The 24,732-nt window shown below is 43.5% G+C and overlaps 1 protein-coding gene across 4 annotated transcripts in view; it reads left to right on the top strand.

Moving 5' to 3' along the window:
• Window positions 1-24,732, top strand: part of ltbp1 (latent transforming growth factor beta binding protein 1) — a 383,746-nt gene that overhangs the window by 23,367 nt on the left and 335,647 nt on the right. For all 4 annotated transcript variants that reach the window (XM_041215598.1, XM_041215616.1, XM_041215607.1 and 1 more), the window contains exon 3: window positions 5,733-6,015. In XM_041215598.1, the coding sequence (XP_041071532.1) occupies window positions 5,733-6,015 (283 nt within the window). The remainder of the gene's footprint in view (window positions 1-5,732; window positions 6,016-24,732) is intronic.

The raw sequence follows: 24,732 nt of genomic DNA on the forward strand, positions 1-24,732 counted from the left end.
AATCCCACCATGGCAGTTGGTGGAATTTAAATTCAATTAATAAAATCTAGGGCATAAAGCTTGGCTCAGTAATGACAACTATCATCAATTGTTGTAAAAACTCTGGTTAACAGTGTCCTTTAGGGAAAGAAACCTGCCATTCTTATGGTCTGGTCTGGCCTAAGTGTGACTCTAGACTCACAGCATTGAGGTTGACTCTTAACTGCTCCTCACAGTTCAAGGGCAATCAGAGATGGGCAACAAATGCTGGCCTTGCCAGCAATGCTCATATCCCATTAAATAAAAATACAGTTTTTGCTGTGAGCCTTGCTGTAAGTCCTTTCCCACCTCCAATTCATTGGCTGGCACAGTGGTGTCAATGGGTACTATCCCTTTGGATAGGTTGCAACACAAAATAATTGCTATTTCAGCATTTGGCAGTTTGAGTAAATCCAAATAAAATCCAGAAAAAAATGACAACAATCGCTGTCACCTTGAGCTCAAATAATAGAACACAGTGGTGAGGGCCTTTGATCCATAACAGTAGTGAGGAAAAATTGTAATTTCTTTAAAATATCCAGGGAATCTGTAATTGTTTTTAAGAATGTTTGAGGAGGACTTTTACGAGTTTGCATCAATTGTGAAGAGATCAGTTGTGATTTTCTTGGATGATTAGAAATATTAGTCCATATAACCTAGCAACACTCGACCTGGAAGAAATACCAACAGGAAGAAAGTTTAGACCAGGAGCTGTGTGGCTGGCAGACAGAAAGGAGAGATGCAGACACAAAGGAGAGCTGGAGGCAGTAGGAGATCAGCACACAGACTCAGACACAAAGAAGTGCCACAGCAGGTCACAATTATCAAATTCCTGGTTGGTTTAGGAGCAAGCCAAGCTGTCTATAGCTTGTCTAAAGTTTTATCTTTAACAGTAAGAAGGAAAATAGAACTCCAGGAGCTCTTGGGTAAGAGATGTACAAGCAAACTAAAATGGAATGAATCCTAAAAGCGATGTGAATAGATGTGGTATGCAAAAGAGCTGAGAGTTTGTATTAGAGGACCAGATTGTGCATTGGATTTTGTTGGTTGGTCAGTCGAAAAGGAATTCTGCAAAACTACGCCATCAGGACTAAGGTGAAGTGAGTGAGAGTGTTAGTAGACATACGCCTTGTTGGTGTTAACCATATCTAGGCACCTTGGATGGAATACGCCTGCTGGTGAATGTGACTCGAGGGTCAAATCGATTGAGGGGAATGTGAGAGAGACTACGAACCAGAGGCTGAATTGGAAAGACTGTGAGATTGTACCTGGTGCCTCATTTGTGTGGGGAGTGATGCGGGTGCTTGTTGGTTGTTGTATCAATTATTTAAACGGAAATATACCTTTTATTTGAAACATCATTTGCCTGTTAATTCATGTTTAATTTTTGTTGGTTCTGATTTGTGTTAAAGTAAAAGCTCCTAAAAGTGAAATCTTGTTGGTAATTTCTAAGTTTTGTGGTAATTTGGTAAATTTGGAGATCATAACACAGTTTAGTGCACTGATGTCTATTACTATTGGCTTATATACAGAAGTTTTGCATTTAGCGTGCATCTGCCACCCTCCAAATTAATCAGTTTGTGACTTCCAGATTGTTTCATTTTTCTTGTGGAAGCAGTCAGGTATTTCACCCTGGGTTCTTTCGATCTTTCTGACTCAAAGCCTGACATGAACAGGCAATTTGCTAATCTCTGTCTGACTTCAGCAATTTAGGAGCGGATACAGTGACTTTGCATTTGCACAACGAGCACTTAGTTACCTGCCTCAGAGATATGGCAGGTTAGCAGAACATCTAGACTACCATGCTCCAAATCCAGAGCAATACCAAGGAAGTTCCTCTTATGTTTCTTTATATATGTGCGCTGACTATTTATTGAGTTAAACTGCTGACTATCTTGTGGTATTTCTTGATAATAAGATCCAAGCCAGTTGGTGAAGCAGAGATTTTCTTTAATGAGAGAGTTTATTGACTTGTTCAGTCTCTTAGCTCTCCTTCCACTCAACCCAGTGTCCCAGCTATCCCCTATTTTTATGCGCTCAAAGATAATAAATACCTATAACCTATTTCTCTTAACTGTAACAATGTAGTTGACATGACATCAACAAACCTTAACAATGTAATTGAGAAACCTTAACAATGCAACTGACAAGGCATTAACACTGCTTACAGTAAGTTGGAGAATGTCCTTACTTATAAGGACAGGAGTATTATACCGGCTAATGCACAAAGTATTATTTTGTGATGATGTGAGCCCTGCATATTCCCTTTACAGGCACGTGGCCCAATTTCTGTAAATAGGTCAACTCATAGTTTAATCTGAGGGTATTTTATGTGAATTTACTAATTCACAGGATGTGGGCATCACTGGAAAGATCTATACCTTTTGTCGGTCTCTAATTTCCCATGAAAAGATGATGGGGAGCAGCCTTTGTGGCCACTTCAGAGAGTTGACTCCCCCATTACTGTGGGATCTGGAGGCACATATAGACCAGACCAAGTTTCCTTCCCTAAAGGACATTAATGATGTGGTTGGGTTTTTACAATAATCTGATAGTTTCATGGTCACTATTACTGATACTAGCTTTTAATTCTAGATATATTTAAATAACTGAAAGCAATTTCCAAACTGCATGGTGGGATTTGAACTAGCATCTCTCAGAGACCTGGATTACTCATTGAGTGACTATTCCACCGCCTCCAGCATTGGCAGATACTTGTAAAGCCCCAGCTGCTCCTCAAGAAAGATGAAACAATCTGGAAGTTCTAACTTATTAAAAAAACGTAACAACAAAATATGCACATGTATAACACATGATGCCTGAGGTTTGATTGACATATCTTGAACTTTTACATGTGAGGACAGATTGATTGTAGATTTCTTTGGTTGTTACCTTTGTGGTGTTAACTACACCTGCCGGAAATGGAAAATGATGACGTATTGCTCCAAAGCAAGCAGTTGTTTGTATGGTGAAATCTATGCCTTATTTCATATGCACCATGTTGGCTGTGGGTTTGTGTACACTTTCACAAATGGACCCCAGATGTACGTCTGCAAACGTTTCCTGTTCATTCACTGACTGTCAGGAAATGGAATAAAATTGAGATATAAGAAGTTGAAAAGAACTGCTTCAATGGCATGTCAGATTGTTAGATTGCTATTCGTAGCAGGTGTCTGCATGGTGAACACTGGGGTCTGATATCTTTGGTTACCGCAGAACAGAATACTGCCTTCAAACCAAGCCAAGCTAGTGGATTTGCAGCACATATGTTACTGAGACTTTGGATTTCAGTGCGGAGAATTGCTGATTTCCATGAAGAAGGGAAGAATCAAAAATGTTGCAAACAATATTTCTCTTGTTACATTTGCAGGATCTGCGATTTTCTTGATAATATTGAATGCTCACAACTGAGTAAGCCACACAGTTTCTGTATGTTGCTGAAAAGCAGTGAGGTTAAAAAGTAGGATGTGATAAAGGATTTTATTTAGCCATTTAAATAATTGAGACTGTTGCAAATTTCAGATCTGCCTTAGACGTTCTCCCTGAATTTAGCAACCCGTTATTTAGATATAATGATGTGAAATCAGGGATGTAATAATAAGAGAGATTCATTTGTCGAATGATCTATAATCTGAGGAAAATGTCGTGATATGTACTTCTCCAACTTTTGTTGTGCAGGGTTACAGGGAGAAGGCGGTAAGATAGCACTAAGCGAATTGCTCATTTGGAAAACTGGTGCAGACAGGATGGGCTGAATGGCCTCTTTCTGCGCTTTTCCAATTCCGTAATCCTGATACCCAGCCTGATAAACGCTCAAGTGAAGCCAGGTCCATGTTGTAGGGGAGACCAAAACTAGGGGCCAGAAATATAAGGCAGACACTGATATAGTCAGTAGGGAACTCAGGAAAAACGACTTTACCCAAAAAGTGGTTAGAATGTGCAAGAAACATTTGAGACCAGTAACATAGATGCATTTAAGGGAAGCTAGATAAACATATGAAGGAGAATAGAAGGGTATACCATTAGGATTAGATGAAGAAGGGTATGAGGAGTCTTGGGTAGAGTATAAACATTAGCATAGGCCAGTTGGGCCAAATGGCTTGATTTTGTGCTGTAAATTCCACACAATTCCACATATTATCAAGAACTGGGTTATATTACAACATACACTTGCTCGAAAAGAACATCAATTTTAAGCTCCTAATTTCCGTTCATGATTCCCATAACATAAAATGGTACACTGTCACCATGAATGGGTCAAATACTGCCCTTCCTCTTTCTGGCCAGTCCCAGCTGGAATCTGGTCAGCTCAATTTTAATTCATAGTCTTTTTGCAGCAGGCTTCACAACTGAGCAAGAATGTACATCTTTCCTGTCCCTTTGTACAAGAAGTTGAAGCTTGACCTCCAACTCCTTCCTGTGAAGGAGTTGGCCAGTTGGAGTTGACAGTTAGCTGGTTGGACACCCATCCCTCTCACTGGGTGCAAGTCGTCATCATCCATCCCCTAGCTTGTGTGCGTGGATTCAGTTCTTGCTGACATCTCAAGTGTGAAGGACTATTGGAAGTAACTGAAATGTGACAACAATCTGGGAATTGTCCCAGATCATCCAGGCTAACAGTTTAACCTATTAACTTCCAGAGGAACTTGTTAACATACCAATCCCCTTTTTGTCCCAGAGGCTGCTGAATGTGGCTACTCCGTTAATCCATTCACTTTAAACATAGTTTGATTTAAAAGTAACACTTTAATATAAATTATACATAAAACTCCACCCATGCCAAAATGAACAAAAGTTCTGAAATGTGGCAAAAGTACAATTGGTACGTCTGATAAACCATTTCTAATGAGATTTCTTTCAGTGTCCTTATTTTGGAATATCTGAATTCTTCATTAGCATATCTCATTAGAATTTATGATACGGTGAAGGAAAAGGTACGACTTGGATGACTTTGCTGACCACAACATTCCTTGGGTGGCTGTTTCATGTGGCTGCTTTTCACACTTGGAACAAGGTAGGTAAATCTGATGCTCTGAGCCCTTTGTGGAGTCTGGCTAGGTTGGAGCATGGACCACAGAGTTGCCCCTTTCCCTTTAGTGTTGTCACCCTATTTTTGATGCAGTGTCTCATCTCACCATGTTCCACCTGGGAACCTTGCTTTACACCAAGGTAATACTTACTATTCTGTATCATGTTTAACACACAGTTTGTAGTGAACATTGTTGCTTTGCAAGAACAGAACATTTATTTGGATTAAAATTCAAAGATTTAAAGATTTCTTCTGCATGGTTTTATAATACACCATTTTCTTTTTAGATAATAGGAGCAAAAGGAGCCCTCCTGACTAGATGTGTATTTTGTGCCATGTTCAAACTTTATTATCTTCCTTCAATCTAACTGAAACAATGGGGTGATCTTGACTTTGTGCAATAGTGCAGAACGGTCAATCTGGAGCCTGTTTTACATCTCATGCAATTTTCATTTGCATTAATGTTAACGTAGATAAATATAAAGAGAGATGTAAAAGGGGCTGTCCGTTCACTATCACACATTTTATACCATTACAATCTACCTCAGTTGCTCTTTGAGGCACAAAGGAATTCATCAAGTTTGCTTCTAATTTTCCCCATCACTTTTCCAGATAACCAGTGATTTTTTTTTGGGTGCTAATCTGATGTCAACAAGGTCAGTTATACGTGTTCTCTTTCTTACAGCGAATTGTTCTCCACAGTGCCAAAATGGAGGGATGTGCTTACGGCCCCAGCTTTGTGTGTGTAAACCTGGCACCAAAGGTAAAGCATGCGAGGAGACGTCATCTAGCACTCATTCCACAAATAATCAAGACACTGTGGCACCGGCTCAGCCCATCCCTCAACAGATGCCCCAGCACACCGTAACACAGAGATTGGTGCAACTTCCACAGAAGATCAATTCACTAGGCCACATGTCTTTAACTGTCAAGCAGAAGCCTTCCATGATGATGCCCCAGCAGTCTCAGTAAGTCGTACATTCACTGTGATTCGTGAAGCATTTAAAAGTGCAGAAACTTGATTAAATGCACTGTGGATAGATAAGAAATAGTACTGGATTGACCCATGTTGACCTTGTGAAAAAAAATTAAACCGTTAACTCAACATTCCCTTGATTTCAGAAGTGGGTGCAGATCAATAGCATGAGGGAGGAAGGAAAGGCAAGTTATCATGGTCCATACCAGCTCTCTGTGGAGCAATCCAATCAGTTTCATCCCCAACTCTATCCCGGTAGCCCAAACATTGCTCAGGAACCAAGCAATGGTGACCTAAGACTCAATGGGTGGACTGGTTTGCAGCAGGGCAGTGATCAAACAGCAGGGAAGTACCAAGATCGATCAAAGAGCAAGGCCTGGAACCAGAGAGGAACTAGGAGTGGGAAAAGTGCAATGGGTAGGGATGCAGTCTGCAGACCAGTTGTGGTGTATGGGACCAAAGAGCCATCTGGCTCTTTTTTTAAAAATTGTTTCTTTGGATGTGACTAGACCTTCCTGGGCACATAAATGATAATACCTGATCCATGAAACCACACAATCAGCAGTAGGGAAGGCACCCTACAATCAAGCAAGCCTACAATCTTGCAAGCACAAAGACTTGGGTTTTCTGAAGATTTTGTAGCCAGTTTTATGCTGGATTCGGAAGTAAACTAAGCCTACTATGAGAGCAGCATTTATGATATTTTTTATTGCAGCAACTAAAGTGCTAGATATTTAATGTTTAGCTGCCTTGTGCACTATACAGCGAACAATCCCAGTTGTCATTACTCCTGGAAGAGAGTCCCTCTCGCACTCCCAAATCCTGCTGAACTTCAAATGTGTATTTTTTGAAGCTCCTTTCCTCCCGTACAGAATGGGTACAGTTCCAGTGACCGTGGCAGCCCCCCTGCACTTGGCAGACTAGTTTGTTAACAGGGGCCATCACAGCCTGATCCTGTCATCACTCAGTGTCCACACACATGCACTTTCCTGTAGGTGTCACTGGATCATAGGGTCATTTGGCCCATTGAGCCCACACCAGCTCTCTGTGGAGCAATCCAATCAGTCTCATTCCTCTGCTCTACCCCGGTAGCCCTGCAGATTTATTTCCCCCAAGTGCCCATCCAATTTCCTTTTGAATTCATTCATTGCCTGCGCTTCCACCACCCTCTATAGTGTTAACAGGTGCTGCAAAAAAACAAGTTCTTCCTCACAATCCTGCTGCATCTGTTGCCAAAAGCCTTAAATCTGTGACCCCTAGTTCTTGTACCATCGGCTTATGGAAACAGCTTTTCTTTGTCTGGTTTATCTAAACTTTCATGGTTGTTTACACCTCTATCAAAACTCCCCTCAGTTACCTTTGCTACAAGTAGAGCAGCCCCAAATTCTCCAACCTCACCTTGCAGCTAAATTCCCTCATCCTGGAACCCATTCCGGTAAATCTCCACTGCGCACTGTCCAAGACTCTCAAGTGCTCCCTAGAGAGCGGTGAGCAGAGCTGGGTGCAATACTCTAGTTGCAGCCTAACTAGAGCTTTATACAGGTTCAGCATAACTTCCCTGCTTTTGCATTCAATATCTCTATGTGTGAAGCCCAAGATCCGAAATGCTTTGCTAAACCCTCTCTCAATATGTCCTGCCACCTTCAAAGATCTCTGCAAATGAACTTCCAGGTCCTGCTGTCCCTGTATATCCTTTGGAATTGTGCCATTTGGTTTATATTACCTCTCCCTATTCTTTCTGCCAAAATGCATCAGCTCAGATTTCTATGTATTAAATTCCATTTCCCACTTGTCTGTCCATTCTGCTAGCCTATCTATATCCTGTTGTGGTTGATTGGCCATATTTCTAAGTTTGCAAATTTTGACATTTTACTCTGTGTTCCAATATCCAAGTCATTTATATATATCAAAATAAGCTGTGGTCCTAGCAACCATGCACCTTGGGGAACACAACTGTCTATGAACCACCAAGTCTAAAGTAACAACCATTTACCACAGCTGGCTGTTTCCTATCCTTAAGCCAATTTTTATCCAATCTGACACTGACTGTCCTATTCCATGAACCACAGTTTTGTTAACCAGCTTTTTATGTGGTACTTTCCTTGCTCCTCTCCATTTCTAACAAATTTTATGATACAATGATCATCAATTGTTCCCCCAAAAGTCACTTGTCTCATTTGACCCACTTCATTCCCTGGCACCAGATCCTTCAATGTCTCCTTCCTAGTAGGGTCGAGGGCATTCTGGTCAAGGAAGCTCTCCTGAACACAGTTCAGAAATTCCACCCCCTCTTTACCCTTCACTCTAACAATATCAAAATTGGGTAATTAAAGTCACCCAATATCATCACTCTAATACCTCTGTGATTCCCTTGCAGATTTACTCCTCTCTCTTTCACTCTGACTCTCCCTCACTGTGTGAAGCCCAACAGAATAAGAACATAAGACCATAAGATGTAGGAGCAGAAGTAGGCCATTCGGCCCATTGAGCCTGCTCCACCATTCAATGAGATTATGGTTTATCTGATAATCCTCAACTCCACTTTCCTGCCTTTTCCCCATAACCCTTGATTACCTCACTGATTAAAAATCTGTCTTTCTCAGCCTTGAATATACTTAATGACCCTGTCTCTACAGTCCTCTGTGGTAAAGAATTCCACAGATTAACAACCCTCAGAGAAGAAATTCCTCCTCATTTCTGTTTTAAATGGATGACCCCTTACTCTGAGATTATGCCCACAAGGGGAAAGAACCTCTCAGTATCTACTCTGTCAAGCCCCCTAAGAATCTTATAAGTTTCAATCAGGTTGCCTCTCATTCTTCTAAACTCCAATGAGTACAGGCCTCATTCAACCTCTCCTCATAAGAAAATCCCTCCATACCCAGAATCAACCTAGTGAACCTTCTCTGGACTGCCTCCAATGGCAGTATATCTTTCCTTAGATAAGGGGACCAAAACTGTTCACAGAATTCTAAGTGTGGTCTAACTAATGCCTTGTATAGTTGTCGCAAGACTTCCCTATTTTTATACTCCATTCCCTTTGAAATAAAGGCCAACGTTCCATTTGCCCTCCCTATTATCTGCTGAACTTATATATTAGCTCTTTGGGATTCCTGTACAAGGACCTCCAAATCCCTCTGTGCTGCAGCTTTCTGCAGTCTTTCTCCATTTAAATAATATTCAGCTCCTCTATTCTTCCTGCCAAAGTGCATAACCTCACATTTTTTGCACGATATTCCATCTGCCACTTTTTTGCCCATTCAATTAACCTGTCTATATCCTTCTGTGGACTCTTTGTATAATCCTCACCACTTGCCTTCCCACCTATTTTTGTATCATCCGCAAACTTCGCAGTAGTATATCCACTGCCCTCATCTAAATCATTAATATATGTTGTAAATAATTGTGGCCCCAGCACTGATCCCTGTGGCACTCCACCAGTTACAGGTAGCTATCCTGAAAATGCCCCCCTTAATCCAACTGTCTGTCTTCTGTAACTTAACCAATCCTCTATCCATGCTAATATACTACCTCAACAGTATGGGCTCTTGTCTTATTAAGTAGCCTTATGTGCGAAACCTTATTGAACGCCTTTTGGAAATCCAAAGATATTACATCTACTGGTTCTCCTTTATCTATCCTGCTAGTTACCTCCTTAAATAATTCTAATAAATTTGTCAGGCATGATTTCCCCTTCATGAAGCCACGGTAACTCTGCTTGATTAGATTATGTAATTCTAAATGTTCTGCTACTATATCCTTTATAACGGATTCTAAGGGCGGAATCTTCTGCTTGGTGTGCGGGGATGTAAAATGATGTGTGGCAACGTTGGGCGTGTGTCCTGATGTCACCATGCATCATTCTGACCTTTAGTTCGGTGAGCGCACACCGGAGTCGGCTGCGCACCCGCTGAGCTGTCAAAGGCCTGTTAGGGCCATTAATAAACCAATTAAAGTAATTTTCAGGGCTGCCCGTCCAACCTTAAGGTTGGGGTGGGTGGGTGGGGGGGCAAGTGAAGAGCCCAGGCAGCCTTCGCATTTTTCATGAAACCTTACCCACTGGCGGGATGAGTTTCCATGAAGGTTTCATTAATTTAATAAAAATTTTCATGAAAATTCATTAACGTGTCCCAGCTCATGTGACACTGTCACATGAGGGGACATGTCTGAATAATTTTTCCGTGTGTCATTATGAAATTAATCTCCCTGAGCCAGCTCCGTGCCTCAGGGAGATTTTTGTGCTCTTTTGCGCGCATGTATGAAAGAGCGCAGGGCCCGACTCTCCCTCCTCCCCCTGCCTGCACAGGTAGTGCTGAGTGTTAACGGGCCCTTAATTGGCCCATCCACCTTAAAATGGTGGCGCGCAGCCGATTGCAGGCGTCGATTGGCTCCGTGTCTGCCCACGCCCTCTCCCAACCGGCCCGCCCGACGGGGAGAAAATTCTCCCCTAACGTTTTCCCAATGACAGATGTAAAGCTAACTGGCCTGTAGTTACTTGTTTTTTGTCTCCCTCCCTTTTTGAATAAGGATGTTATATTGGCAGTTTTCCAATCCTCTGGGACTTTTCCAGAATCTAAGAATGCTTGGAAGATTACTACCTGTGCATCCACTATCTCTCTGGCTACTTCCTTTAATATCCTAGGATGCAATAAATACCTCCAGTAGTGTGATCATGTCCTTTTTGCTTCTCAACTCTAACCAAATGGATTCTGGTTTGCCTTCTCAAGGATATCCCTTCCTTCCAACACAACAATCTCTTCCCTAATCAGTAATCCCAGCCCACCTCACATTTTTCTTTCTCTATCTTTTCTGAACACTTTATATTCTTGAATATTAAGCACCCAGTCCTCACCATTTTCAAACCACGTTTCTGTTATTACCACTGCATCATACTCCCCACATGGCTACTTGTGCTTGTAGCTCACCAACCTTATTCACTATACATTATGCATTCAAATCCATGCATATAATCCTGTCTTTATATTCCTTGTGGTCCTTCTTAGTCTGCTCCTATCTAAAAGTAATTCCTTCTCATGTACTATCCAACACTCACTCCTTTAGGCATCTTATTCCTCTTTTCTACTTTTATATGCTGGTGCCTATAGGTCTCCCTGCCAATTTAATTTAGAACCTCCTCAACTACATGAGTAAGGACATTGGTCCTTTGAGGTGCAATCTGTCCCTTTTGAAAATGTGCCTTCTGCCCCAGAACTGGTTCCAATGGTCCAAGAGGATGAAGCCCTCCATCCTGCACCATGCCTCAAACCTTGCATCCTCCCTATCTTCCTATTTCTACTCTCGCTAGTTGAGGCCACTGGGAGCAATCCAGAAATTTATTACCCTTGAGGTCCTACTTTTTAACTTCCTCCCCAGCTCCTGAGACTTGAGCACATAATTTAGGCAGGCAGTTTAGTGCAGCTCTGAGAGAGTGCTGTGATGACTCATGGACGAGATGTTAAATTAAAGCCCCATTTGCTCTCTCGCCTTGACATAAGAGATGTAAGAATGGCGCTATTGGAAGACGAGCAGAGAAATTCTCCCAGTGCCCTGGCCAATATTTGACCCTCAGTCAGTTTCACCAAGAGGAGATTAACTGGCCATTTGTGGGATCTTGCCGTGTGCAAATTGAGTGCTGCTTCTCCTTGCATTACAACATTAACTGCACTTCAAAAGTACGTTGTTAGCTGTGAGAAGGTCTGGGGCATTCTGAGATCATGAAAGGTGCCCTATAATTGCGAGTTGTTTCTTTCTTTACCACTTTACCCCCAGTTAAATTGTAGTGGAAGTTGCAAGGTTGCTCATAACAGTATTTTAGTATAATCTGCAAGTCACTTCAAATAAGCAATGGTACTGAATTAACGACAAAAACTGTTGGCAAATAATTTGTTTTTATTTCGTATTGATCAATTTATTACTGCATTTACTCTTGCTGTACTAATTTTTAGATGTAATATAGACTAAAAAGATAGGAATGTTGTGAACATAAGTCCTTTCCTTGTGCTGTGCCAGCTTTCAGACTGAATTTTATACCGTTGACAGGCATGTCTATTAAATATCTGTTTAAATTACCACAGACATTGTTCAAAGTCTCTGCTGCTTTAGAAGATTTCTTATACATCGAGGAAATGTTCTCACATTGGTACAACACATCCTTTTGAGGCCTTGTGGTTTAATCCCACCATGGGACTTAGAAAGTCTCAAGTGTTTTTTTTTGCCACCTTGAAACAGATGCATGTGGTTCAAAAAACATGTTTCATGGATGACACACGGTGGAAAATATTGCTGACGCATCATTAAAAAAAGCAAGGTGATGTGATTTGCTTTCTGTACATCTGATCTTGACAGATTCTTTCCCTGTTCTTTCAATATGGATATTGTGCTGCATTTGGCATAGCTGGCTCCTGTGAGATGCAATTTTCTGGGAAGCAATTACCCGAAGTATATACAGGGAGCTGGCTCATGGAGGCTGAATAGGCTTTTTTTTCAATAAAAAATACCTAATAGCTGTTTAGACTGGCTGATCTTGTAAAAGGTGACTTGAGAGACTTCGATAGACACGTCAGGAGGAGGGGAGAGACTACGAATGTGAAAGCAAAATAGTCTGAAGTAAAAACCCAAGATGCTGGAAATACTCAGCAGGTCTGTCAGCGTCTGTGGAGAGAGAAACCAAGTCAATGTTTCAGGTTGAAAGAAGGTCGCATACCTGAACATTAACTCTGCTTTTCTCTCTACAGGTGCAGCATTTCCTGTTTTCATTGCATATTGTATATTGAATGAGGTAGAGACCCATTTGTTGTTTGTCATTTAATGCTCCTTTTTCATTGTCACAAATGATCTTTGTTCCTCACGTCCCTAGGAACATATATGGCCCTGTTGAATCTCCTGGACTGTTTCTTACTAAGGTAGATGATAGTGAACGGAAAACATGAACAAAGTCTTTTGTTATTCATTCATGAGATGTGGGTGTTGCTGGCTAGGCCAGCATTTATTGCCCATCCTTAATTGCCCTTGTAAAGGTGGTGGTGACCTACCTTCTTGAACTGCTGCAGTCCCTGTGGTGTAGGTACACCCCCAGTGCTGTTAGGGAGGTATTTCCAGGATTTTGATCCAGTGGCATCGAAGGGAAAGTCAGGATGGTGAGGGGCTCGGAGAGGAACTTGCAGTTGGTGGTGTTCCCATGTGTCTGCTGTCCTTGTCCTTCTAGATGGTAGTGGTCGTGGGTTTGGAAGGTGCTGTCTAAGGAGGCTTAGTGAGCTGCTGCAGTGCATCTTATAGATGGTACACACTGCTGCCACTGTGTGTCAGTGGTGAAGGGAGTGAAAGTCGAAAGCTCCCCCCATTACAACATAAACCGTGAGAATTAAACTATAGCATTGGACTGTGCCTTTCACTGTAACAGCTTCTGTCTCAGTGATCACAATCTGCCCACTAACAATGAGCAAACATGCTATTAAATCTGTCTTATTCATTATTACATACCAGATATTTTTCAGCTCCCTGATCGAAAACCTACAGATGGAACATGAAAATCTTGACTACCTAGAAATTTTCTCTCTCTGTGCAATGTAGATAACCAGTACAATTTATACAGCGCCATCTTACTCAATTTAATTTGAAGTCAGTGACATAAGGTGGAATTTTCTGTGCCCATTGGCGTTGGGTGTGTTTGGCAGTGTGAGTAGGCAATGTGGCAACAAGGCCAAAAATCAGTTTCACAGCGTCGCGAAACCAGTTTGCATCGTCCGCTCTGCCCGCCATGCAGGCCATGTTCCCCACCATCAGGTGCTGGGAACTTCATTGTTATACACCTGCATATCATTATAAGCCCAGCTCGCTGCAATCAGCCCCCCAAACTGGGACCATCCGAGTCACGCCGACGTGTTTCAAAGCTGTACATAAACGATGTGCACCCGGTGAGCTGCGCTTCGCTCGGGACTTCGAGGTATGTTTGCCTGCCTTGCTTCGGGCAGCACTCGCAGGCATCAGCACTAGTCTTCGTAGACAGCAACACGTCATTTTTAGGGAGGCTCATGGGCAGGTCTCTACCTACCAGACCAGCTGTAATTTGGGGGTTGGTTTTCAATGGCTGCAGGGCTAGGGCTTGTTTGGGGAAGGCGGGGGGATGTGGCCTCAGGCAAGGGAAGAGGCTGCAGGGCGAGGGCCGTACTGGGCAAGGGGGATATCCCAGGGTGTGTGTGGGGGCGCAAGTTGATCTGTGCAAGTGGCCTCAAGGCGTTTAGAGCTGGGGAGGAAGTCTCCATAGGGGATGAGGCCAGATGGAGATGTGAGGGTGTGTGTGAGAGAGTGAGTGGTGATGTCCCTTGAGTTGGCAATGAGTAAGATGCCAGTGAATGTGTGGTGGGCTTGTGAGTGTATGGGTTTAGAGTGATGAGATGGATGCCTTACCCCGGTGGCATGGATGAGATCATTCATATTCTTTCTGCATTGGATGGCCAACCTCTTGTGTGCAACATTGGCACTGACCACCTCTGGCATAGCCTACCATGCATGATTAATGAGGTAGGATTGGGATGATACAGTGTGAAAAGCTGCCATTGCGGCTGGTGGGTAAAACATTCTTTTTCCTGCCCACTACCACACTTAGTGCAAATCTGGGATGATTCCACCCATAGAGTTGGTAAATGTCATTTAAGGGCTGGTGATATTAATATCAAATATTCTTCACATAATGGCAATGAGCCTTTAATTGACTTAAGGATGCGCCCCTTAACTTTGTGATCTGAAAAGAAGTGGCCGGCTTAAATGTGGCTTCATGTTAACGGGGAAACAATACATTGTGTATTACTCGGTGTAATGCTGCGATTATAAAACCACTTATCACCTGACTTACAATGAGCAATGCTGCAGAAAATGTGTTAGTAAAATATTAAAACTATTGCAGATTGCACGTAGGACACTTTAAAATAAAAGCAAAATACAGCCGATGCTGGAAATCTGAAACAAAAACAGAAAATGCTGGAAAAACTCAGCATGTCTGGCAGCGTCTGCGGAGAGAGAAAGCATTTTCCGAAGAGGAGTCATTTTGGACTCGAAATGTTAACTCTGTTTCTCTCTCCACAGGTGCTGCCTGACCTGCTGAGTTTCTCCAGCAATTTCTGTTTTTAGTTTAGGATACTTTAAACATTTCTTCATGATTCAAAAAATATCATGCCTCTGGTTTATAGGAAATTTAAGACAAAAAATAATTAACACATTTTTCACTATCGGCATACCTCTCCCAGAACTCTTTCCAAATTCCAGCTCTGCTTGTCACCTACAGTCTTTCTTAATTTCTGTGTATGAGACGTGCTGGAATTCAACATGAGCAATGCCACAAGGAAGCCGCTTGTGTTATCTCTGTCTATCTTTTCTCACACAGAGGGCAGAAAGCTCAGGATATTCATCGCAACTAGTGGGAAGCACACTGGATATGTAAGGAAAAGGTGTACCAAATGCTTTAATGCTTAGATTCTGGTTTTATATCATTTCACTATGGCTGCGCACACACGCTCAGAATTGTGATTAATGGGCACCGGGGAAAGGTATTTTGCTGAGGAGATTCGGAAAGCAGATTAAAGTTGGAGGAGAAATGGTAGATAATGATAATCAGTACAGTATTTCCGTCATGTTAATATTACACTTTCCAACCCTGCTCAGCTGTATTTAAACAATGACACCTCCGCGGCCCTAATAGGATTAAATGTAACATTTATTGTTTGGTTGAATGGCAAGGCTTATCCAAATGAACCTAAATGAGTTTGTTGAAATTTTTGTAATTGGTGGTAACATCAGGAGGAAAACTAATTTAGTATAATTCTTAAGCGTGACCGTATGAAAAAGCTGTGCACAATTGGGATTAAAATCCCCCTGGTTAATGAGATTTTGATGACTGCTGGTGTTACTGCAGCTTATATGTGCTGTGATTTTGGTAATTCCCTCTAAATCAGTATCTCGGCAATTTCATGGGCACTTGTTGTGAAGGAAACTATTTGTAAATCTTCAACAGGACATGAAAAAGTTGAAAAAGGAATTAATTGTCTATTTTTTTTGTTATCTATCCGATTTTTGAATAAGTGCCTTGGTGATGTGGTAGTCTTGGGATCTAGAGGTTGGTTTGTCAGGACTGCACTCTGTGGGAAATTCTTTGCATCTAAAATACTTCCTCCGGGAAGAATGGAGAAACAAAGTTGCTTCACAAATTCTTGTTCACTGCCAGTAATGAACTTTGGGGCTGAGCTTGGATGCACAATCAGGGATTGGGCACTGTGAAGGATGCAGAGAATGGGGAAAAATTAATGTCCCAAAGTACTTTGTGTGCAACCAGGCATAGTTGTAACTTAGGAAATGTGACAACCAATTTGTGCACAGCAAGCTCCCACAAACAACTGCGCTGAGTGACCAGACATTTTGTTTAGGTGTTGGATGGATATTGCCCAGGACATTAGAACGATCTCCCCTGCTTGCCGGCAAACCTGTGCCATTGGATCTTTTATATCCACCTGCGAGGACGGACAGGGCCCTGGTTTATTGTCTAGTCTGAGAGACCGCAGCTGTGACAGTGAAACATTGCCTCATTACCGCACTAGGGTGTCAGCCTAGATTTTGTGCTTAAGTCTCTGGTGCTGGACTTGAACCAATGACCTTCTGGCTTTGAGCTGAGCCTGTTAGCACTGAGCCAAGGCTAACAACCTATTTAAACCCAGTGACCTCAGTACAAGTGTCCAGGCAAGACTGTGTTCCAATCCATTTTCTGATCCCCTGTCTAGAGATCCACCCACCTATTCTTTTGGCAGTAAAAGGAAATTGGGGTGGGGGGGGCGGCGGTGCTGGTGGTGGTGGTGGTGTCGGGGGGGTGGGGTTGGTGGGGGGGCGCTGGTGGGGGGGTGCGGTGGGGGCGGTGGTGGTGGTGGTGTTGGGGGGGTGGGGGTGGTGGGGGGGCGGCGGGGGGAGGGCTGCTGGTGGTGGTAGTGGTGGTGGTGGTGTTGGGGGGGTTGGGGGGGGGGGGGGGGGGGGTGGTGTGGTGGGGGCAGTGGTGGGTGTTTGCAAAAATGCTCACCTTGAAGTGAAGACCACAGCTTAAGGATTTTTGCAGCAAAAACAAGTTAGGTTTATTTTTTCTCCCGACATTACAATGGTTACTACACCTCAAGGAATACTTCATTGGCTGTAATACATTTTGAAATGTCCGGTGGTTGTGAGAAGTGCTGAACAAGTGCAAGTCTTTCCTTCTTTACCAAACCGCGGCTGTGGTTTAAAAGAAATCCAAGCGGAGATTTTCTGTTGGAATCTCATCAGCTTGCTGGCGTAGCTCACACGATAGGATATCTGTGGGTAGTGACACGAGGACGTTGACTACATCAGTCCAATGTGGAACATCATCTGGCTCATTCACTTGTGCTCTAATAATTCTGGGACTGTCTGATCTGTGTGGCCAGCTCTCGGTGTTGCTACAAGAAAAGGTTTTTATTTTAAAAGACCATTTTCCTGCTGCTCCAGAGATATGTGAGGATTTTGCTGATGTGGAAAATCTTGTGTGCAACCAAGGCTCTTTTATTTAGAACTTTTACATGTCTCAATTGTAGGGCAGCCACGAGCCAGTCTAGGCAAGGCTTTTGCAGCAGGAATCTAGCTACAGTGCTGCAATTATGGTAACTATGCAAAGCATGAAACCCAGTCCCCTGAAATGTTGCCAAAATCTTTCTAATTCCTATTGCAATCTATATGGTGTACAGTAGTTGGAACAATGCCATGGCAATGGGTGTGCCATAATACAAACAGTAGAGCAAAAAATAACAAATTACAATATCCATGCATTTCAACAATTCAAAGCACAAAGGGACCCAGTCCAATGAGTGAATTTGTACCAGCCTTCCTCGACGCCTTTAGCCAGTAACATGTGTTCTTTGAAACTCTAATCTAGACAAAGTGTGTAACTTGACATCTTTGCCTCAGTTGTTGTGAATGAGAAGGTGTCCATTTCTTCATTCAAGGCTTCTGCACGCCTTGGAGACTTCTGACAGAAGGTGGAATTCAAGTGGATCATGCCTTGCCAGGTCTTGGAAAGTAAAGAAAGACTTGCATTTATATAGCCTCCCTCACAACTTCAACACGTCCCTAGGCACTTGTCAGTGATTGAAGTACTTTGTGAAGTGTAGTCACTGTTTTAATGCAGGAACCACATTAGCCAATTTGTGCACAGCAATGTCTTGTAGGCAGCAATGTGATAATAACCAGGTAATCTGAGGGATAAATATTGGACAGGGCACTGGGTAGAAGTCGCCCCCACTTTTTCAAGTGGTGCCATGGGGATGTTTGATGTCCACCTGAGAGGGATATTGGGGCCTGGGTGGGTTTAATGTATCATTTGAAAGACAGCGCCTCTGACAGTGTAACACTCTTTCAGCAGTGCACTGGAGCATCAGCGTAGATTTTGTGCCGAAGTCGCCTGAGTGGGTCTCTACAGCTCCCCCTGCAGTATAGTCTGCAGCTTCAGGTGTGATTGTGTGACATGGAAAATGTGAGGGATCTGGGAGTTCGGACTGACAATGAATTGAAGCTGTCTCAACAATGCTCAGTGGTAGAAAGTAAAGCAAATCAGATGTTGGGATGCACTAAAAGGTTAAGACTGAGCCCAAATAGTGAGGTAACCGCCATTTTATAAATCTCTGGTGTGACTGCACTTAGAATACTGTATAGAATGCTGGGTTGACCCAGTACAAAAAGGATATTTTAGATTGAAAGAAAACAGAAGAGAGCAACCAGATTCTGGAGAGGAAAGAGGAATTGGACTATAATGAGTGATTACATAAATTGGGCAAGTTCTCACTGCAAGAGGGAAGATTGAGAGGTGACATGCTGTTCTTAGGATTCTAAAGGGATGAGATCATCTAAATCACGGTTCCACTTTGTCCAGAACAGAACCAGTAGGCACGACCTGACCTTGAAGGGGGAGAGGCAGGGGGGAGGGTGGGTGGGGGGGGGTGTGTGGGTGTGGGGGTAGGTGTGCAGGGTAAGTTCAAAGCTAATGTATAGAAACATTTCACTGATGAATGGTCAATCCGTGGAACAAGCTCCTGAGGGAGACCGTGGAAGTGAATAATATTAATTAATTCAAACGAAAATGAGATTTCTTTCAGAAAATAGCATTTTGGGATACAGTACATGAGTAAACTGGGCATGACATGTGATACGTGTAGCATGCTTTGGAGCAACTGGTGATTTTAGCCAATGGCTTCCAAAGATTTCCACCATGAGGGTGGTGGGGGGGTGTGGTTTGCTGGCCTCATATCTGGTCAGTTGTAGACTAATTGACAAAGATTGTCCATCATTGTTGCATCATGTGACTACCAGAATGGTCACAGGCAAAGTGGATGGACTGTGTTATATTTTTGTCCAACAATTTCTATGTACCTAGCTGCTGCTCACTCACCTCTGGTATCCCCCAGGATCTATCCTTGGGCCCCTTCTATTTCTCATCTACATGCTGCCTCTTGGCATCATCATCCAACATCCAGGACTGGGTGAGCAGAAATTTCCTCCAAGTAAGGACTGGCAAGACTGGTCTCCGCTCCTAACTACTGATCAATTCCTCTCCCTGGCAACAGGCTGAAATAAAGTCAGTCTGTTAGCAACTTTGGTGTCACCTTTGACCCCGAGATGAGCTTCCGCCCTGGTGTTCGTGCCATCCTTAAGACCGCCTTTTTCTACCTCCATATCATCGCCTGACTTTTTCACTGCCTCAGCCCATCTGCTGCTGGAACCAACATTCTTACCTTTAGACTTGATTATTCTGATGCACTCCTGGCTGATCTTCCATATTCTATCCTCTGTAAGCTTGAGGTCATCTAAAACTCTGCTGCCCGTGTCTTAACTCGCAACAGGTCCTACTCCCCTGACTCCCCTGTGCTCACTGACCTACATAGGCTCCCGGTCAAGCAACGTCTTGTTTTTCAATCCTTTCAGGTCCTGCCCCTCCCTATCTCTGCAATATCCTCTGACATATCTGTGCTCCTCTAATTCTGGCCTCTTGAGCATTCCCAATTATTATTGCTCCACCATTCGTGGCTGTGCCTTCAGTTGCCTTGGCCACAGCTCTGGAATACCCTCCGAACACCTTTCCACCTCTTTATCTTGCCGCTCCCCCTTCTTTAATACACTCCTTAAACCTTCCTCGATGACCAAACTTTTGGTCATCTGCCCTAATATCTCATGTGGATCAGTGTCATACTTGGTCTTATAATGCTCCTGTGGAACAACTTGAGATGTTTCATTATGTTAAAAGTGCTATGTAAATTAAAGTTGTTGTTGTTGGATAGCCTATTGAGGTGTCACCTAGAGCCATGACAGAAGTGGTGCCAGCTAAATAAGAAATACAAAATATACTTAACCAATATAATATTTACCTCTCTTTTCTCATAGTAATTATTACTTTATCTTGTATACAAAACATGCCTTCGATTATTGTAATTTATGCTAACTACTCATTAATTAGAGTGGTTATCCATCAGCTCAGATAGTATGGACGAGTCAAACTGACACACACAAACATATCTAAGGTGTCAGGTAGAAGGCAACAAAAAAATTATTACCCTGGCTCTTGTCTAAGAGGCGCTCGATATAAAAGGAGAGTGACACTGTGCTTTTTTAAAAAAAACGAAAGCTTGTTTGAACCATTTGATACACATTCACTGTCAAATCTTTTCCATGTTTTGCACCTGCAGTTCCTTCCAAAATTATGGAACGAATAAGAAAAAATTCCAGATGTTTGTCTTGGCTAACTTCCTTGCTTGTCTTCGGAATTCTTCTGAGGATGCTGAGGCAGATTGTAAACGTGCTACATCACCTTTTCAATTCTGTGGAAATCCAAACGTTCTGCAACTTATTATAATTGCAGTTTCTTTTGAAGAAACAGTTAATGTAGTTGTTTGTCAATGATTTAATATAGAAGCAGTAGCTCAACTCTGGCTGATATCCTGTGGTGTTGAATAGGGGTGTCACATTTTTATATTTCCATTATAAATTCCTATGTTCACGTTTAGAGTGGAGATTGCCTATGTAACCATGTCACACTTTAATTATACTCTCCCGCCAGTAGTGGTACTGCAGTGCCCCCACTGGTAGGAAGGTGTAATTACAGTGACCACGTTTCCACATTAATGTGGCCAGAGGAATTTGAAATGCATTTAAATTTAACGTTTTAATTGAGGTATGAACATGAAAGTATGGAAGAAGGAAGCAAGGCAGTTCAACCCCCTGAGTTCATTTTCATCAGTAGACGTTGAGTCATGGGGTGGGAATTTCCCTGCAGGCGTCCAAACTCCAATGTCAGGTTCAAACAGGATCAGAAGCCTGCACTAGGTGGAATTTAATGTGCCCTCTCCTCCCCTGGTGATGGAGCATTTAACTGGGTGGGAGGGGGCCAAGTGACCATGCTGCCTTCCCACCACTGGCCCAATTAAGGCTCAGGCGGGTAGGCTTGTGAACGGCCTTGCTGCCTGGATGCTAAGTGAGGTTGAGTGGGAGAGTCACCACGCAGAGAACCTGAAGAACAAACCCCTATCGGGTTGACTTGCAGGCCCCAGAGGGGATTCCCTCATTCGGAGGCACCCTGTGCCTGATTGAGGGACCTGCCATTGGGAAGAGGGCGGGGCTTGCCCATGTCACCCCGTGCCCTTTCTTCCGACCCATTCCCCTGCCCCTGGCCAGCCCACCCCTCCCTGCGACCCTCGCCCCGCCCTCGCTCACCTGTGGCCTGGGTCCTTCGGCAATCCTGGGCCTCTGGTGGGTATGTCATCATAAGCTCCCCGTGTCACTGACAGATGATGGAGGGCTGCCAGCCTCTGATTTCCTGCTCCGGGGTCCTAAATCCCAGGGACGGCCCATCTCTGTCAATTTAAGTGCCCGATTGGCAGTTGATTCTGGCAGGCCTTCTGCAGTGGAGGCAATGCAGGGCTCCTGCTGGTAGGCCAGACCCCCATTGCCAACATTAAATTCCACCCATTTGTGTGGGGGACAGTCACTCGATGTGACTTTCCCCAGGACGGCCAGTAATGGCCAGAGAGCGGGCTTGTCATCAAATCAAGGACAGCAGGAGGTCTCTTGATGCTGGAGGACCAATCACAGGCTTTTCATCTTGAAAGCAGCAGCAGGATGCAGTGGAAAGTAAGTGCGAGAGAGGGGGCTTCAGGAAAGAGACTCCCTCTCTTCAATTTCTTTAATGTTTGAATAAAAAATGGCTTTTGTTGCCTGGCAGGGCACCGTCAACAGTCTTAATCAGCCTTTAATTGTTTGCTAATGACTCCAGTTTCATTCACAGCCCTTCCACTGTAGAAGCAGCCCATATCAACCTACAGCGGAAGCAACATTGTTGTGGGTCTGGAGTCACGTGTAAGCCAGACTGGGTAAGGGTAGCAGATTTCCTCCCCTGAAGGGCATTAGTGAACCAGATAGATTTTTACGACAAGCCAATAGTTTCATGATCATTATTAACGAGACCAGCTTTTTACTCCAGATTAATTCAATAACTGAGTTTAAATTCCCCCCGCTGGTATGGTGGGATTTGAACCCATGTCTCCAGGGGATTAGTCAGGGCCTCTGGATTACTAGTCCGGTCCCATTATTTGGTCTTGAATGGCTTAATAACTAAGATAAATACAAGATGTTGCAAAATTTGCGAGGGTGGAAATAATTGCAAGAAAAATGATCTTATCTGTCATGCAGCAGAGGTTCAAAGTTCAGGCAGTTTGCTAACTGAACCCAGAGACAACAGCCCAAAGGAATTCCCAAATCTTGGTTTAGCTGTTTGGGACAGTGCAGAGTGGAGATAAGATAGTTTCCCAGAGAGAGGGAGAAACAAAAAGGTGAAACAAGGGGCCGGTCTGCATTTCCTACAGAGCACTTCAGCCACAGGGCTGGGCAACTTTGTGGCACCAGGTTTATCATCTTAGTAACATCAGAAGATTATTTACAGGATTTCTGCTGCCCGTTCCTGACCTCCATCTAAATATCCATTTGATCAAACGGTCTCCCACATATTGGGCGGAATTTAATTCAGGCGATAGGGTGTCACCCGCTGCCCGCGGAGCCAGCGAGAGCTCCATGCTGCCCCCTTTGGGGAAGGCCCACCCTATTAAATGCCAGTCAGGCACTTCATTGGCCAGCTCTGGGCCCTCTTGGGATCCAGAACCCCGGGGACTGCATCGTGCCCCAAGAGCTGCTGGCCAATCAGAGGCAGGCAGCTGCTGGCCAATCAGAGGCTGGCAGCTCTTCATTGCAGGCAGTGCCACAGTGAGGGTTGGGTGAAGTGGGGAAGCAATGGTAGCTGCTGGTAATGCAGGATCAGTGAGCGACCAGGCCACAGGTGAGTGAGGGCGGGCCAGCGGGGGGGTCACGGGGAGTTGGGGGGTTGAGGGAGGAAGGTTCAGAGGCTCTTCCTGATGTTGGGTACCTCAATCTGGCACTGAGTGTTCTGAGGAAATTTTGTATTGAACTTGAAGCATTGACTCTGTTTCCCTCTCCACAGATGCTGCCAGACCTCCTGAGTATTTCCAGCATTTTCTATTTTTATTTCAGATTTCCAGGATCTGCAGTATTTTTGATCTAATAGAGTTGTTTGAGCCACTGATGCCACTAGAGGTGACAAATAATTTATAAATGGAATAAGACAGTTCATGTTATATCCTGTAAACTCTTTATTTTATTGGTAGCTTTCCAAAGTTAGAAATCCCAAGCTCTGTAAATATTTATTTATTTAATAGCACTCTGACAAAAAGCAGAAAAACAAATATCAAATGACTGTTGAACTGTTCTCCTTACTACAGAACTATTTGTATATGAGGTCAGACATTGGATCACCTGGATTGTTTTGGGAATCTGGAAGATAAAATCCCAGGCCAAGTTTTTTTTGGAAGCGGTTGCTGAGTTGGGAGGGGGAGGGGTGCTGAAAGCAAAAGGTGACACTGCTTCACTGGGCAGCGGGATCTGGGTCATATTTTACAGGTGGCAGGAAGTCGCAGGGACAGCCCCATGGCAGCCGGGGGTGGGGTGACGGAAGGTGGGGGTGCGGTTGGGAGTGGGGGCCTTTGTGTGTCAAAGAGCTGGTAAAATGCCAGTGGAGATGGGAAGAAGCCCTTAATTGGTCACTTACAGCATCTCAGTTTGGGTCTGGGTGGGTGGACTGTCGGCTACCTGCCCTGCTGCTGGGCAAATTGGTAAGAGGGAGGGAGGGAGGGATGATGTTGGGTAAGGCCTTTCTACCAGCTTTGCTGCCTCTGAACCCACCCTCGAAGGCCCTGTAAAATTCAGCCCCCAGTTTCTGTGTATTGCAGAATCCCATTTTGAAATCCTGAAATGAAGGGTTTGTTGTGCCTAATGACAAATGATGATCTCATTCATGATCCCTCAATTATTTTCTAAGTAATTGAGATGGGATAGCTGCGGAGGAGTTATTTCATAGGTTGATAGGTGATTTAAGCTGCATACTTGGATGCAGGGCTGAGTTGTCCCACAATGCTTCCAGAAATTCTAAGGGATGAGGGATTTTAGGGAAAACATGATAAACTGGTATAGTGATTCCCTGTAAGTCCTTATTTATTGATAATATTATACTTTTAACTGAAGAACATAGTCTCTGATATGTCATTAGGTTTAGGACAGAGCCACACAGATTAATAAAATTCCAGCTTTGATACCTGACTTGAGCTGAATCTCA

The sequence above is a fragment of the Carcharodon carcharias genome, chromosome 2, assembly GCF_017639515.1.
Source record: "Carcharodon carcharias isolate sCarCar2 chromosome 2, sCarCar2.pri, whole genome shotgun sequence".
NCBI classification, from domain to species: Eukaryota; Metazoa; Chordata; class Chondrichthyes; order Lamniformes; family Lamnidae; genus Carcharodon; species Carcharodon carcharias.